The following is a 17,669-nucleotide window of genomic DNA, read 5'->3' as shown; positions in this document are numbered from 1 at the left end:
AGAGGCTTAATGATATTTTTCAGAGCTTTACCGGTGGCAGGTTCATAGATTTCAGCCATTGGGGTTTGCCATACGTTCCGGTCCCGAAGGTTGTGGTTAGCAATGATTGTGGATTCTTTACCATGCTTTTCCTAGAACATTATGATGGTGAGAATCGGAAGTTGAATATCAACATAGATCCGGTGAGATAGTCGTTCTTTCACACAGTTTTTTTCTCCATGCCATCCCCCTTTTTTTTTGGTTGTTTTCGCTCAACTGATTTTATACACGTTGTTCAAATGCAGCTACTTGGAGCACAATACAGGGCCCAACTCCTCTACTATATTGTGTTCCACAAGCGCAACGACATAACCCCTCTACCTGATGTGATTGAAGAACTAGCGCCATAGCATTTGCATCATATTGAGATGCCACAGTAGGACTTGTTGCCTCATTCACATGACACCCAAGTTCACAAGGGAGACAGTTCCAAGTGAAGAGAATGGATGCTTTGAGTTTTCTGTAGACTTTTTTCATTTTTTTAGAGTTTGCATGAGATAACCAGACTAACTATGTGTATATGCTCCCCCACAGATAACCAGTAATTTTCAGTACTGTCCACCTTATACATGCGGAGGTTCAGTAATCAGTAGTTTCAGCATGTTTTTCCTTTTTTTTACTGAAGTCTGGATTCAGTAATCAGTACTCCAGTAATCTCATGATTTCATTAACCACGAGATTCAACTTTTTTTTCGTGTACATATCTGGATTCAGGAATCAGGAGATTCAGTAACCAATTATTTTTCCAGTACCGTGCATTTTTGTACATGCGGATGTTCAGTTCAGTATTTTTTTTTTCTTTTTAGACGTGGCAGGATTCAGTAATCAGTAGTTTTAAGTTGTAATGCGGAGCAAATGCATAGTTTTTTTTTCGCGTACATATCTGGATTCAGTAATCAGAAGATTCATTATTTTTTTCTTTTTTTTGCTTACATGTCTGCATTAAGGAGATCCGAAATTTCAAAACACAATTCAGAAATCCAGTTATAAACATTCACGCAATCTAGTAGAATAGGCTTTGACATCTAAAAACAAAGATATCTACTTTTGCTCTCATCATCTTTACCATCTTCTATTGTGCTATATCCAAAAATAGGTCACCACTAACTACATGTATTGGATTCAGTAATTCGAAGAAGCAGTAATAAATACTTTTAGCAATCTAGTAATACATTTGTTTCATTTCAAAAAATCTACTCGGTCTCGTCATCTTCCATTTCAGAAGCAAGGTCATCTTGTGTGTCATCGCTCTCATAGCTACCCTTCCTCTTTCTTGTTCCACTCCCCACGGGCCTGCCCCTAGGCCTTTTGGGAGGTGGGGCTTCTCTCCCACACGTAGTAATATTGTGTCCGCTCTTGTTGCATCTCTTACAGCAACACTTACGGTTTTTTCCTTGCGGTCTTTTGAAGTGTGGGGCCGGGAGATCAACACCCTCCACCCCCTTTGTACGGCTCCCTTTTGTGCTAGAGATTGGGGGGGGCGATGCTGATACAACATGATTCTGCCCAGCCGGCACCCCTGATGCAGCAGCTGGTGGATCCAAATCATGTGCCACCCCTAATGCAGCATTTGGTGGACCCAAATCATGAGGTATCTGGTCAACAACTTGAAGTGCCTGGCGAAGCAATTCTTTGCACTTGACTACCCCCTGCCAGTAATCCAGTAATATATATATGAGATCATCAGCCCATTAATATAAGAGAGTGTCAACAGCATACTTAGTAATTCAGTAATACAGCACCAAACATCAAAAAAAAATTTCTAACCTCACTGGACATGACAGATTTCTATTGCAGTGCACACCAATCAGGTAATAGCTCCAGCATGCGGCTTGCTTTAGTGTCTCCACTCGGTCCAACATATACTTTATCGTGTCTATCAAAGGGGGTAGCTTCCCTGGCATTCCTTGTATACCTTTTGGGGATATATCGGGATGGGATATGCGCCACTTGCAGGTTTGTAAGCACACACAAAAGATGCGGGCAAAATATACCTGCAAGTTCAGTAATTCAGTAAAGCGGATAAACATTTTTCTGCAACAAACCAGAAAACAGAAGGAACATTTTTCTGCAAGGAACATACCCGTGTGCTCAATTCTCATGCACTCGCAATTAAATTCTGATTCCTCAGGAATTTCCTCATTCACTACAGCTTTCACCCAAAATTCATGACATAACCAAGGGAAATCAGTTGGGGGCCTTGTGTGCTTCACCAGGTAGTAACCAGCCTTGTCCGGGTCTGGACGCACACGGAAAGCAGTGCTTGATTTGAGTCTACTCACGAACACCTTGTACACAGCTCTGGTGTACACTCTGCTAAGCTGATTGTCGTAGCCATAAAATGTCGAGGCAATAATCGGGGCCTGCAACAGCAAAAATCATTTTGTTAACGCACAAATTACTGGAAGTTCACATTTTTTTTCTATCCCTTTTTTTTCTAAATTTCTTTGGACTTAGGTTTTCACCTGCGAATTGAACTCCTCTTCTGCCTCTTTCTCCTTATTATGCGCCAAAAGTTCCAAGAATGACTTCGCAAACTCATGTATTGCCGTTGAATTGTCACAATAACCATGATTGACGGTAGAATTGACACTCTCACTTCTTTGTGTCGAAGTCATTGTCCCGTAGAATATCTCTTTGAAATAAGCACCCACCCACATGTTCCTTTCGTCGTACAACTTCATCAGCACTTTGGACTCATGAACTTCATATTTGTCAAGCATTGCAGCCCAGGCTTGCTCAAATTCAATCGGTCTGAGTGGATGATTGATAACAGAAGTTAAGGTTTCAGACAGTCCGGGATGTTGGGTATTAAGCTGATTCAGCTCATTCCGAAACTTGTTCGTGACATGCCAGCGGCAATATCTGTGGTACATCTTTTCAAATACCAAATTTATTGCCTTCTCAATTGAAGAATCTTGATCTGCGTCAAACAATCAACATTAGCATTTGTATCAGTAATTCGGTAATTCAAATTTCATAGCAGTAATTCTACGAACAAATTCAGTAAACGATACACTTCAGTAATTCGGTAATTTAAATTTCATAGCAGTCATTCTACAAACAAATTCAGTAAATATTTTTCGAGTATCCCAGTAATCTTTTTTTATCCTCTGAAGTAATCAAAGCAAATCCATTTACGCAATATTGGTGGAATTCAAAATAAAGCAACAATCCATTCAGTAATCCTTATTTATTTTTTTTAGTAATCTGAGCAAAACTCAAGCAAGCAATAAGCCAACAATCATGTTAAATTCAGTAATGATTACCTACGAGGCACAAGTCATAGCATACATACCTGTGAAGATAACAATAGGATCCTTGCCCCCCATACAAGCTCTAAATTGCTTGACCAACCACTCAAAGGTATCTGCTCTTTCGTCCCTCAACAATGCCTGACCAAAAACAACATTTTGCAACTTGTTGTTGAATCCAACAAACATTGCTAAAGGCATGCTATATTGATTGGTGCGGTACGTCGTGTCAAATGTCACCACGCTAGAGTAGTCTGCATACACACGGCAAAAAAAACCCCCCAAAGTCAGTAATCCAGTACGTGTGTAGTTTTTTTTTTTTTGCCCAGCCCCCAAACTGAGTATCCCAGTAAAACTTGATCAGTAATTTCAGTACCTCCATAGTCACCCTGTTGACTGGCATGGCTCCAAAAGACATTCTTGACGACGTTCTTATCATCAAGTTGGAACTCATAAAAGAATTGTGGATTATTTGCTTTGCACTCTCTAAAGAAGGCCAGGAGCTTCGGTATATCATCCATCCGTTCTTCCCGAACATGCGCAGCTCTCCTGCGAGGATTGGGTTGTGTACAACATCATCATTTATTTAGTGTCAAAATATTTTTCTACAGTATGTAACATGCCAAAGAAAAGGATAGCCACAGGAAAGTCACCTATTCTGAACGTCTCTCTCAGTCAAATGTAGATTCTCAACCCCACCCGCAACACTACGTAGGACACGCATAACATTGGGGTGAGGGACTTGACTAGCATGCATTGTGTCAACCAGGTTCATCACAGACGGATCTTCAACCTTGTGCGCCCTCATACGCTTCGTCATACTTGGTGTTGGATTCAGCTTGGTTATGTTCGAAAACAATGCATGTAAAAAAGACACGCCCTCCACCTCGCGCCTCTCTTGCGCACATCATTGCCTTGCAGCCATCACGTTTTGAAGTCTTTGACGTCTTACGGTCACCATCCTGAACCTTTGTGTTATGCTTCCCTTCCAACGAGCAACAGAAATCCTTTCCAGTTGTCCCCCTTTTCCTGTTCTTCTTTATTGGAAAGCCAACACGCCCAGCATACTTTTTGTAGAACAAAAATGCATCTTCAAAAGACTCAAAGCTCATCTCAAAATTTGGAACAACTTCAGGATCCAAATCCTCGCCCTGCCATGAGAATATGTCAACAAATTACCAACAGAAACACATCCAGCAATTCAGTAATATGAGCATTCTTTTTCAAAGACACCAAATAAATGCAGCAGGGAATTTACACTTCTTTTTTTACAAAACACTCACATGTGTGTAAGTTTGGTTGACGTCAGGTGTAATCATCTCTGAAGGCGCAGCACACGGCGGTGGCGTCATAACAGCTGGATACCTCATATCATGTCTTAGCCAGGGAGGGCTACATCTCAATGGTTGGGCATTCATCACCACTGGTGTCCTCAACAAATTGCCATTTGCAGCACCCCCCTCAGGGACTGAATCCGGGGAAGGATGCGGAGCTGTCCCCGATGGAGGCACAGATACTTGAGATGCCATCACACGCCTACTAGCAAGGCTGATTGCTGGGCTCGAGCGATTCATTGAAATATCATCACCCTCCATATCCGTAGCACTGCTACAAAGTAAAAGAAAAAACAATGACACATCACTACATTTCATCACTACATTACTACTGAACACAATACTACTTCGGAACATCCTACAAATGCAAAACACAAGGATGTAATATTAGGCACTGAATACTGAACATCCTACAAATTTGAATACTGAACATCTGGTTTTCAAATACTAGGCACTGAATACTGAAAACACAAGGATGTAATACTAGGCACTGAATACTGAACATGCGTAGTGCTGAGCAGTGAATAATGTGTAAAATAGACCAAAATCACTGAATCCCGAAATGCTACCCAATGGATAAAAATATTAGGGGGATCAAATACTGAGGACACTAAATAAATTCAGTAATAGGCCAAATACTGAACAATGTGCAAGGCACAAATAGAAGATGACACGGTCTTCAGTAATTTTCCAGATCCCAATATAAGGTTTTCAGAAACTTGCAATCCACCAAAAATCCTCCACGAATTGACCAAAATGTCAACAAATTACTAGCGCAGAGAGATTATGGTTGAGAAGAGAGCTCAATTACCGATCTCACTCCACCAATCCCAGCAGACCTGGCCTCCCCCGCGCCGCCTGCTGCTCGCCGCGCCGCCGCCGCCTGCTGCTCGCCGCGCCGCCGCCGCCTGTGCTTTCCGCGCGGCAGGCACCGCGCCTGCTCTCTGGACCACCGGGCCGCCGCCGCTCGCTCCGCGCACAGAAGCTACGCGGGTACCCCTCACGATCCCCCCGCTCGCCGCGCTGCTTGCTGCTCCCACCTCGCCGCTCGCCTCGGCACGTCTCGCGCTCGCCGCTCGCCGCGCTCCGCGCGTCTCGCCGCTCGCGCTCGCTCCGCCGTAGAAGCTAACGCGCCATGAGGCCGCGACTCGCGCTCGCGAGGTCTAATTGGGTTGACGGGTGGGTCGGGCCGGAACAGATGGTTGTCTATTGGGTCGTTGGGTGTAGAAATATATATATATATATATATATATATATATATATATATATATATATATATATATATATATATATATAGGGGCACAAGTGGTAAAGGTCATGTGCCGGTCTTTTGTTTGTTGCTTCTTCGCTGGCATCTCAAGAAAGTCAGATCTGATAATGAGGTCATTCAACAACAAGCCTTCCATGCGTAGGAAACTCTTCCCAAAAGAAACACTCGAAAGTAAGTCCGGAAAGTGCTTACACAAAATGGAATTTAAGGGACAAAAATGCTGCGGAGGAAAAAAACAGACAAAGACCGGCCCTGTTTGGATACCCTATGTTAGTGTTAATTTGTGTTAGATCAGGATGAACTAGCATCTAAATACCTAAATAGATGTGTTAGTTTGTGTTAGATGCAACTAATACCAAAAAAAACTAGCAGCTCTAAGAGATGTTTTTTGTGTTAGTTTTGGTGGGGCCCACAGAAAAAAAAGGAGAAGTCTCTCTCTTCCCTCAGATCCCCCTGCGCCCGGTGCCCACTGCCCGACCCGACCCGTTCGCGGCCTCCTCCATGGCATGAGCCTGGCGCCACCTGCCATGGCGTGACCGCCGCGGCCGCCCCAACCCCGCCGCCGGTGCCCGCATCCCCGCCGCAGCCCCCAACCCTTGCGTCGCCCGCCATGGCGTGACCACCGCCGCCGCCGCCCCAACCCCGCCGCCGCCGCCCCAACCCCGCCGTCGGCGCCCGCATCCCCGACGCCGGCCGCATCCCCGCCGCAGCTCCCAACCCAGCCGCCGCCGGCCGCATCCCCGTCGCAGCCCCCAACCCCGCCGTCGCCGCCCGCTTCCTCGCCCCCAACCCCGCTGCGGTCGCCCGGAACCTCGCCGTCGAGCAAGAAGAAGGAGGCCACAAAGTGGCCGGCCACAACAAATCCGGCCGCAAAGGGAGTTAAATGAGTCAAATGATTGAAAAAGTGTTTTTACTGTCAAACTAACACTAACATCCAAACACCTCAAGTGTTAGTGTTAGTTCTGTGTTAGAAACTAGGGTTAGTTGGATCCATGCCACTAGAATTTCACGAAGTTGGATTTCATGTTGAAATCCATGTCATTGAGTGGCATGATTTTCAATGTGAAACCCAATTTCACGGAGTTGTGGTGGCATGAATCGAATTTTCCCTAGAAACTAACACTAACATCTAACAGTGTTAGTGTATCCAAACAGGGCCACTGAGGAACCTTGCATTGTTTGTTCTGAATTTCTATGTGCAAAAAAGGCAGGTCAGGCCAGCCGGGTTCAGAATACGCAGACGATGTGTTCCTTCCTCTGGAAACTGAATATGCTGTCATGGAGCTTTTGTGCAAGCCATTTGGTCCAATGACAGAAGAGATCAGTAGGGATTCAAAATTTTCATCAGAAAAGAGATTGCTTTTTCTTTCTCTCCTCAACTTGCTCCAAACTAATAGCATGACGGTACTCATCTGATCTACAGCTCAACTTACATCCCGTCGACTACAAAATCTGAAAGGGGCCAAAAAAAGAAATGCAAAGACATGCATCTACATTATTCTGCACACTCAAATAGCTTCAGAAAGCTCGAGGCCTGGGGCCACCTGTGCCTGAAGCCCACCGTTGGCCTCTTCGTTCGGGTCAGCGGCAGAGGCCGCCGGAGCAGTTCTCTTACCTCTCCTGCTGAAGCGCGACAGCAACACATGGATGGCGAAATAGGCGAGCACGGCGGCGACGAGCGCTGAGACCTTGACGGAGGTCTTCCACGTCCGGCTGGACCCGGCGGCGTAGGCGACCAGGAGGCCGACCAGGTCCAGCACGATGGTGGTGTTCATCACCCCGAGCCACCACGGCTGCTCGTGCAGCGACGGCGGCAGCAGGAGGACGATGACCACGACGGACGCCACGAAGGAGGTGGAGTTGCTGTAGAAGAAGGTCAGGTACCGGTGCCTCCGGTTGTCGTGCATCACCGGGTTGCCGGCGGCGTGCGCGCCGCCGTCGTTCGACTGCCAGGACCCGCCCGGCGGCGCCAGGCCGGCCTGGTAGGTCACGCTCGCCGCGAGGATCCCCAGCAGCATCAGGTACTTGCGCTTGGCGTGCATCACCTTCTTTTCTCCCCGGACTTGCCCTGCCTCAGCGACAGGGGCAGGTGGCTGCCCTTCTTCTCCCATGGCATTCTCAGCTGCAGCTCTGCTGCTGCTGTTGCTAGCACCGTTGTTTCTCCGATCCTTCACAAAGAACACCGCAACCAGCACAACCACAAAGGAGAGAACCAGAGCCGCCAGCACGAAGATGTAGATGGATGTCTTGAGATGCTGCGTGCAGCCGGCGGCATAGCCACCCACGATGCCGATCAAGCCGGCCGCCGTGCAGACAGACAGCGCGTTGCTCCGGATGGCCGGCCGGTACAGGTTGGGGTTGACGAGCAGGATGATGAGGGCGATGGACAGCATGAAGCTCACAGAGTTGCAGTAGAAGAACGCCGTGTACCGGCGCGGGTAGTTGCTGTGCAGGACGGGGTCGCCGGCGCGGCCGTCGTCGTTGACCAGGAAGCCGCCCGGCGGCGTCAGCCCGGCTTGGTAGGTGATGGTGGCCGCCAGGATCGCGAAGAGGAGCAGCCGCTTGCGCCTCTTCTCCAGCAACTCCTCGGCCTTCTTCGCCTTCTCCAGCGAGGCTCCGCAGCGCGCTCCCGGGCTGCCGTCCTCGTGGTCCAGCGTCAGGAACACGACGTGGATCACCACGTAGACCAGGACGGCGCCGGCCAGGGCCACGGCGTAGATGGAGGTGCTCACGTCGCGGCAGCTCCCGGCGGCGTACGCGCCGATGAGGCCGAACAGGCCCAGCACCATGGCGGCCTCCAGCGCGTTGTGGTTGTGCAGGGTCTTCATCCTCGCCAGGATGATGGCCACCAGGGAGGCCACGAAGGCGATCGAGTTGCAGTAGTAGAACGCCTTGTACCGCCTCGGGCTCTCGGTGAGGAGGATCGGGTCGCCGGCCATGTAGCGGCCGCCGCGGTCGTCGTTGCTCTGCCAGAGCCCGCCCGGCGGGTTGAGGCCTGCTTGGTAGGTGATGGCCGCTGCGAGAGTGGCGAGCAGCAGGACAAGGGAGCGAGCCTTCTCCAGCGCTTTAGTTTGTTGCTCTTCGACCTCGTGCTGATCACTATCGAATTTCAGAGTAAACAGATCTGTCAAAAACTGAAGAAAAGCCTGTATCGAATTGCATGCTGCAATGCCTGAAACCATAGGATGATGGTACTCTGTTCTGTTTGTACCTGCCATTGCCATTGGGAGTCTGCGGAGTTTGTTGCTGCTGCTGCTCATCACTGGCCAATAGCAAAGAAAATAAACCATAAAAAATAAAAGAAAAACAGAATTGAATGAAGTACTGCAATGTCACTCACAAGTCACTAGTACTGATCTTCAATTCTAAATACTTGGCAACTCTGACCAATGCATAATTACCAAGACGATCAACTTTTCTTTAAAAAAAAAAAGAGTAAAGTCCATCACCGGTCCCTAAATTTATGTCACTGTGTCATTCCGGTCTCTAAACTCACAAATTGACCATTCAGGTTCTCAAACTTGCCCATCTGTGTCATCTCGGTCCATAAACTTGTTCTATTGTGTCATCCCGGTCCCTAAACTAGAAAATCAAATATTTACGTCCTCAAATTTGTTCAATCGGGTCATTCCGGTCCCTAAACTTGATTTTGAGTCTCATATGGGTCAAAACAAGGCGATCTAAAATCTATATATCAAAAAGTAATTCATAACTTTTTCATACTAACTTGAATGAAGATAAACTTTATATCAAAATGGTAGCCCTCGACGTAATCTACAATTTTGTAGTTGAAATATTTTTGAATTAAAACTGTTTAGGGTCTCAAAATATTATTGTAAGTTTATAGATTTTGAAATTTAAAAGTTAAAATTAAATTTTGGGACTCTAAACAAATTTTATTTCAAAAAAATTTCAACTGCAAAGTTGTAGATCGCGTCGAGAGATACAATTTTGATATAAAGTTTGTCTTCATTCGAGTTCATATGAAAAAGTTATAAATTATTTTTTGATATAGAGGTTTTAGATCGTCCGGTTTGGACTTAGATGAGACTCAAAACCAAATTTAAGAACTGGGATGACACGACTGGACAAGTTTGAGGATCTAAACAGATGGTTTATAAGTTTAGGGATCGGAACGACACAGCCAAACAAGTTTGAGGACCTAAACGGTCGATTTATGAGTTTAGAGACCAGGATGACACAGTCGAACAAGTTTAGGGACTGGTGACGCACTTTACTAAAAAAATACCCAAATGACTGTATAAAGTCATATCTGAATGTCTCTATAATATTCTCACAGTATTTTATGAGGAGCAGAGTAGAAAACTGGAGTATGTTTTAGGAAATAAAGTGTCAAGTGTTTCAAACGTTGCCATCATTGGTACCATGGGTTTGCTGCTGCTGCTCATCACTTACAAACGGCAGAGGAAACAAACCCGATAAACAGAATTGAATCGCACCCTTCAAGTAGTTAGAATTTGAAGAGTAGGAGCATGAAGGATAGGCTTTTTCATCCATACCTGCCATTGCCATTGTCTGGGACTTGGGTTTGCTGTTGCTGCCCATCACTGATAAATGGTAGGGAAAACAAAACCATTGTCAAAGAAATTCAGGGAAAATTAGATCGATTAATTTGCAGTTGGCATATAGTAGAAAACAGAAGGAAATGTTGTTCCGTCTGTACCTGCCACTGGCATTCTTACTGAAGAGGCGAACAAACACCACTTGGACGAGGACGCACCCGACGACGGCACCAACCAGAGATGTGACATAGACGGTGGTGTCGACCTCCCGGGTGCTGCCGGCGGCGTACGCCGCGACGAGGCCGAGGAGCGTGACGGCGATGAGCCCGTAGAGCTCGCGCGACCGCACCTTCTCGCTGAAGCAGAGCTTCTTCTCCAGCAGCATGACGAGGATGAGCAGGGACGCGACGAACGCGGTGGTGTTGCAGACGAAGAAGGCCTTGAGGCGCGCGTCGTGGGGCCCGCCCTTGAGCACGGCGTCGCCGGGGCGGTGGCCGCCCTCGTCGTGGTCCCAGAAGCCGCCCGGCGCGCTGAGCCCGGCCGCGAAGGTCACGCTCGCCGCGAACGTGGCCAGCAGCATCAGCACCTTGCGGAGCCGCAGCAGCGCGCTCTCGTCCGCCGCCCTCCCCTCCTCCGGCGACCCGCGGGCGCGCCGCTGCTCCGGCGCGCTGCCGCCCTCCTCCTCCTCCTCCTCCTCCTGCGGCGGCGGCGGCGGCGGCGGCGGCGGCGGCTCGCCAGCGCTCCCCTTGCCCGGCGCCACCGCCAAGTGGACCACGAGGTAGGCGACGACGCCGGCGAGCAGGATGAGGGAGTAGACGGCCGTGAGCACGTCCCGGAACGTGCCGGCGGCGTAGGCGCCCATGAGGCTGAGCAGGTCGAGCACCATGACGGAGCGGAGGATGGCGAGCACCGGGGACAGGCTGATCCCGCCCCTGTCGTGCAGGATGGAGAGGATGAGGATGAGGACGATGACCACGAGCGAGGAGGCGAAGGCGGTGGCGTTGCCGTAGAAGAAGGCCAGGTAGCGGGCGTAGTTGGTCTCCCGGATGATGGGGTCGCCGGCGATGCGGCCCTTGGCGGGGTCGGCGGCCTGCCAGACGCCGCCGGGCGGGTTGAACCCCGCGCCATACGCCACGGTGGCCACCAGCGAGGCCAGCAGGAGGAGGTACTTGCGCAGGCTGTACTCCCACGAGTCATCCTGCTGGCCGCCGGACCTCGCCATCGCCGGCCGGCCCAGCTCGCCTCGGGTCCGGGCTCTGCAGCCTGCGGCTATCTTAAACGTGCGTCCAGACTGGGTGTGGGAGTTTTCTATTCGACTTGAACGACGACCTGACCCAGCGCGCGCGTCGTGTAGTGAGCTCGGACAGGAGGAAGGTGGCTCCCCTCCGCCACGAAACTTCTCTCTCCGATAGCCAAAGGCCGTGTCCGTTGACGCGGAACAGCACGGTCAACACAAGCGCACGCATGTTCCACTCCAAGCCCACCCATTAACTCTATGGAACTTGTAAAATCGAATCCAAATCATATAGGGCCGTAGATTTAATTGTTTTGGATCAGGCTCCTAAATCATGGTTGTTCGGAAAGTCAAGGACGGATCCAATATTCTAAACTTGGAGATGCTCGTCCCTCCCTCTTCTTGTTTTCTTCTTCCTCACTCCTATTTTTCTTCCTCGGTGTCCATCTATAGCTAAAAATTGTTTCAGAGCTTTGGGGGTGTGTAGGGGTTGGGGTGGAGGGCAAATAAAGCAGCATTGCACTCCATATAGTGCAGCAATGCATGAATTGTACACGCTATAGTATTATATAAATCCATAACATATATTGTTTAGCTCGTCTAAAAACTAAGCTGTATATTTGTACTTCAGAGTCTATATAGGGTGTGTACAAGTGGAAATGGAGTGGTCTCCAATAGATTTGCAGGTTGGGTTACAATTGATTTTTACCTTATTTTTTATGGATTGGAGTTGTAAAGAGACAAGACCCACCCCCCACGCTATAAGTATAATGTGCCAAGATCGATAGAACAAAATAGAATCGATAAAGTGCATCTAATCTATTCGTGCGTCCAACTTTTCAAGGCTCACAAGTCACAAGCTGACCAAAGACAAACCAGTGTTGGGCGCACGCATTGACAGCCCCTTCCCCACGAGTTCTAGATGGCCTTTTTGCTATTTTGCTCCTAAACTAGCCGTTTGTCACCCCCGAGGTATGAATAAGATATATAGCTATCATTCATTTGCTAGTTTCTCGGTAAAACGACAGCCCTAGCCCCTATGCATTAGAGCAAGTATTATAACAATCTATAAGCAGACTGAATAATGAGACAGAGAAGAGAGAAGAGGATTGAGAGGAGTAGCAGGCTGCAAACAGGTTCAACACAAGAACCAACAAAGTTTATAAGAGAGATAAGTGGACCATATATTAATGATAGTGACTAACTACTATACGAATGGGGTAGGTCTCTTCTCACCTAAACGGCCGTTTAGTCCGTTTAAACAGTAAACAGAGATCATCCATGTCGTTTAGACCATAAACGGTGAATTAAACGGTTGGACCGTTTAAACCCGTAAAAATCCATCTAAACCATCTAAACATAGTCGGGTTAAACATAATTAAATAAGCTAAATGATCATCTAATTCATATTTTAGTTAATAGGAGGACTACAACTATCACAATCAATACCGAACCAATTAGCATCGTAAATATATAAAATGTTGTGGAATTTAGATTTCTTCCAAAAAAAATTATTTGGCATAATAGTTACTTTTTACATGTGAAAATATGTAGACTTTCTAACATATTTAATATTTACATGCATAAATATGTATATTTTGATATTATTATGCTAAACTGTTTAGTTCGTTTAACTCCGTTTAAATGGCCTAAACGCTAAATAAAAAGTGACACCGTTTAGAGTTTAGGATAACATTGGAGTAGGCTGCAAGGATTCTTGTAGCCAGGAGTCGGCTGTATTATTAATCTTCCTGGTATTAGGGAGCAAATGGCAATTCACAACTTAAACAAGCTAGCTTGAGATAGGTGCAAGCTAAGCCAAAAAATAGTTGTATAGGACTGAAATACTGTAGTGCATGCGTGATAGAGAATCCAGTGTGCCAACTCATTTCTGTACTTGCTTAATTAAGATTGTTCTGCACGATCGACGAAGTATAAAATATGGGTTGCATGCGACTAGTTGAGGATAACTATTCAAGGAGCAATTTAAGTTGCATTATTCTAATATTCCTGTATATATAATGCTATGTTGATGCTCCGACTTATTCGTTGTCCTGTCCATAAGGAATTTTTTGATAGGGACTGGGCAAATCTATCCAGTTTCCAAATACTTTCTGCGCGTCACAAATTATAATGAAGAAGAGAGAGTGGGTACGATCAACATCACTGTGCGGAATGATACCAAGGCCGTGTTTGGTTGCAAAAACCAAAATTTCAAAAAAAAATTCCAGCACCTGCATGGAGACTTAAATCTAGACGAAATAAAAAACGCATTGCGACTGCTGTCTGTAAATGGTGAGACGAATCTAATGAACCTAATTAGTTTGTAATGAGATGCTAAATTGCTACAGTATTGCTACAGTAAATAACTTCTAATGACGAATTAATTAGGCTCATTAGATTTGTCTCGCGATTTACAGACGAGTTCTGTAATTATTTTTGTGATTAGTCTATGTTTAGTACTTTAAATGTAGAAAGATGCTTTTTCAAAAAATTTACAGGAGACAATCAAAAGGGCCCCAAGTAGTATGGAGTAATTACCATGGCATCACTAGTACGTAAAAGGTTTTCCTGACAGCCATTTTGGTTTTGGGCTGGCTGTCACAGTTTCCGCCAGGAACTCTCACAGCACAAATGCTCTGTTACATTAGCGGTTCAGACTATCTTTGGTGGTGGTTGGGTAAACCCGCCAGCATAAAAACTTGATCAAACACCCGCATATACATATCAATTGATATGCTAATACAAGTCCACCACAATACAAGATCTCAAAATATCCGGAATGGTTTAATGTGCAAGCGCCACATATTCAACTAAATAAATACATATTACAATATAATTATTTCAAAAATCAAGATGCAAATATTCAATTTCATGCTACATCATTATCTAAGGCATATTGTTCGCAAGCAAGAGGTACCTGGTCTGCCAGACGGCACCGAGGCAGTGAACGCCGAGCAAAGATGAAGAGGCTGGGTGGCAGCGCCAAAAGTCATCGGAAGGCGAGAGCGGCCGAGGTTGGTTTGAGCAGCCATACTCCTGATGCGAGTATGTGGCTCAAGTAAGTGGGTAGAGTTACCGCTAGAGTTATTGGGCATGGAAGGATAGTTAGGCTGTCGTGGGCTTCAACTCCGCTGGTGGACTGCTCCCCGCTAGCTGCTGGTGAACTTATGATATCGTGGTGATTGAGGAGCAGAGCCGTGAACCGTGAACGTGCCGGCGGCAGGGCTAAAGTTGAAGTGCGTAGGGAATGATGCAAGGTGAAGTGCACGACGACGTAGCTTCTCGCAGTCGCAGCTCGGAACCTGACCCTGCTCGCGCTTCCCCCGCGGCCACTCACCGTTGGACGCGTCCGGCGGTCCGGACATTGAGATCACTGGCGGTGGCTTGGCGCGGCGGAGGTGAGTAGGTTTTTTTTTCGTAGCGCACACTTCATTAAACAGCTAAAACATACTGAGTACAAACGCCCACCGACGAAATTACAAGCCACATGTAGCAGGCAGGGGAATTACAAATTGCACTCTTTCCTAAATTATGCAGGCTTCTCTTCTTCGCTCGTGGACGAGAAATTGGCATTCTCGCCATCATGAGAATCTGGTTTCGCACTTTTGCCATCCCTCGAAGTGGATTCGCAAATATGCCATCATCAAACACAAGGAACCAGCACAAATGTCATTCTTGAGACTTTAGAGCTGATTTAATTCATAAGAAATAGAAAAGAACTTATCTTACCTATTCTACCCCTGCATCCCTTCTCGTGAAAACGGAAGGCAGGAACGGATCGCTGCCTCCTCTCCCGTTCTTCCCGCAAAAACGGATCGCTGCCTCCTCTCTCGTTCGTCCCGCAAAAAACAGATCGGAGGAAACAGATCGCGGCCTCCTCTCCCGTTCCTCCAGCAAAAAACGGATCGGGGGCGCTCCTCCAGGCCCTATTTTTACATAATTTTGAAATCATTTCGATCAGACTTTCACAAACTTTTGACATCATTTCAACAGAATTTTGATAGAAGTTCACAAATTAATTAGATATCACACTGACATGAAAAACATAAGTTGAATCTATACATAAGTTCTCACGGTGACACAAAAAGACATAAGTTCACAAGTACAGGATGTCGGATTGAAATAGTTTACTAAGATAACACAAATTTCATGCTCAGCTTGTCCTTTTTCTTGGGATCAGCTTCCTTGCAGTGCGCTTATTTGTAGCCATTGTGCCTTCTCCCATCAGATTATGAGTAGGCTGCGGCCGAGCACAGGTTTCTTCTTCCATCAGAATAGAAAGCTGTCTGAAAATGTACAATAGACAGCATAAAATGTGTTCAGAAATGATGGAAAATATTTGAACATGTGAATAAAAAATGTCAGAAGTAAATATTTGAACATGTGAATAAAAAATGTCAGAAGTGATGTACCTTCTTGTCAGCCTATTTGGACTCTCCTGCAATATTGTTTCCCTTGTTCTGGTGGGAGTTGTTACTGGAGGTTGGCCACTTTCATTCTCAGGCTGCTTTTTTGCTCTTTTTTTAGGGACTTTAGCATTTGGGCCATATTTAGTAGTATTTGGCCTTGCCTTTCTTTTTGGAGGCTTCTTTGTATCATTAAGTCAGCACTTGTAGCTACTCTCTCCATGTCCCAATTCACCACATCTATTGCATTTCCTCTTCCCTCTAATCAGCTGCCTCTTCCCTTTAGAAGCCTCAGCAACCTCCAATTCAGCATCTTTATCAGCTTAATTTGCAGCCTCCTGGGCATCTTTCTTAGTTTTGCCACCACTACCACCTTCCAAGCACTCTTTAATTCTCAGTTTCCTCCATCTTCCAGGCACTTATCAGGTTGCCTCCTTCCAATAATATGCCATGGGCAATCTTCCACATTGCAATCCGCAATGTATCGTGTCTTATCTGTTTTCACTAAGTGCAGCTCGAACTCCTCATTGATTGCAAACTGCCTCATAGCCAACCTAAATTCTTCCATGTTAGGGTACACAGTGCCAATGTCCATGCAAGGATTATTTGGGTCATAAACTAAGATTCTCTCCCCTGGTACATCATCCTCAACAGGGATGGCAGCCCCAACTGTGTCCATCGACCGTCTCCCCCCTTTGCAAAAGCTTGCTGTTCTTGAGATCGATTTTCTTCTTCCCTAGTTGTCAAACCCAACAGAGAAAAAATATTATCCTCATGAATAATTTCTATCCTTCCCTCACCTTCTTCATCAACTGTCTCAACAATCTGCAGGTTGTCCCATTCAACACCTCCATAATATTCTATAGTCAATGCATTGCCACTAACATCACCAGATCCATGGTCTACATCCTTTACATGCTCCTCAACATCACAATGGTATGCTACAGCATCTAACCTAAGCTCAGGCTCCGCATCGAGCCTGGATAAAGCGAAAGCAGGTGTATAGTTAGAATGGCATAATTAAAATGGTGTTTACGTCTATGTTAGCAGACTACAAATGAGAACAACAGCAAGGATAATGCATACCTAGAAATTAGAGAACTCCAACTGCTATCCATGAAGGAAGGGGCGTTGTTGTCGTCGACTTGCCTGGGCGCTACGCAGGGAGGCGCCGCGGCTTGGGTCGGACCTGCGCAAGGAGCGCCGCCGCGGCCTGGGGGAGGACCTGCGCGCGCAGGGAGCGCCGCCGCGGGGGCGGAGCTGCGCGCAGAGAGGGGCGCCGCGGCCTGGCCGGAGCTGGCGGGGAGGAGATCCGCGGCGCGCCTGGAGGAGCAGGGAGGCCGGCGCTCCCGATCCGTTTTTTGCGGGAGGAACGGGAGAATTTGTGCTGGTTCCCTGTGTTTGACAATGGCAAATTTACGAATCTACTTTGAGGGAGGGTAAAAGTGCGAAACCAGATTCTCTTGATGACGAGAATGCCAATTTCTCCTCGTGGACGAACTCAATCTTCTGTTTAGTTCCCACCCCGTAAACGCAAAAAAGCCGTAAACGCAAAAAAGTGTAAAGGAATCTTGCTAATTTGAAGTACTAAATGAAGTCTATTTAC

The 17,669-nt window shown here is 46.8% G+C and overlaps 3 protein-coding genes and 1 long non-coding RNA gene across 4 annotated transcripts; all 4 read right to left on the bottom strand.

Moving 5' to 3' along the window:
* Nucleotides 1-2,041: 2,041 nt before the first annotated feature.
* On the bottom strand, nt 2,042-3,482 carry LOC120667838 (protein FAR1-RELATED SEQUENCE 5-like). Its single transcript, XM_039947833.1, has 5 exons — nt 3,338-3,482; nt 2,914-2,962; nt 2,505-2,793; nt 2,123-2,402; nt 2,042-2,073 (listed from the first exon to the last, which is right to left on the bottom strand). The coding sequence occupies exons 1-5, from the start codon at nt 3,480-3,482 to the stop codon at nt 2,042-2,044; spliced, it is 795 nt and encodes a 264-aa protein (XP_039803767.1).
* Nucleotides 3,483-4,081: 599 nt separating this feature from the next.
* Nucleotides 4,082-4,921, bottom strand: LOC120667837. The gene is made up of 2 exons (XM_039947832.1): nt 4,577-4,921; nt 4,082-4,444 (listed from the first exon to the last, which is right to left on the bottom strand). The coding sequence occupies exons 1-2, from the start codon at nt 4,886-4,888 to the stop codon at nt 4,082-4,084; spliced, it is 675 nt and encodes a 224-aa protein (XP_039803766.1). The 5' UTR covers nt 4,889-4,921.
* A 2,299-nt stretch (nt 4,922-7,220) lies between these two features.
* On the bottom strand, nt 7,221-11,732 carry LOC120666034. Its single transcript, XM_039945819.1, has 4 exons — nt 10,582-11,732; nt 10,418-10,465; nt 9,109-9,159; nt 7,221-8,996 (listed from the first exon to the last, which is right to left on the bottom strand). The coding sequence occupies exons 1-4, from the start codon at nt 11,640-11,642 to the stop codon at nt 7,406-7,408; spliced, it is 2,751 nt and encodes a 916-aa protein (XP_039801753.1). The 5' UTR covers nt 11,643-11,732; the 3' UTR covers nt 7,221-7,405.
* Nucleotides 11,733-15,689: 3,957 nt separating this feature from the next.
* Nucleotides 15,690-16,737, bottom strand: LOC120663315. The gene is made up of 2 exons (XR_005670467.1): nt 16,070-16,737; nt 15,690-15,943 (listed from the first exon to the last, which is right to left on the bottom strand). It is a non-coding gene; the product is annotated as an uncharacterized LOC120663315 (long non-coding RNA).
* Nucleotides 16,738-17,669: the final 932 nt, after the last annotated feature.

This window comes from Panicum virgatum, chromosome 3N (genome assembly GCF_016808335.1).
Source record: "Panicum virgatum strain AP13 chromosome 3N, P.virgatum_v5, whole genome shotgun sequence".
Taxonomy (NCBI): domain Eukaryota; kingdom Viridiplantae; phylum Streptophyta; class Magnoliopsida; order Poales; family Poaceae; genus Panicum; species Panicum virgatum.
This window is presented reverse-complemented; position numbering and strand designations above follow the sequence as displayed.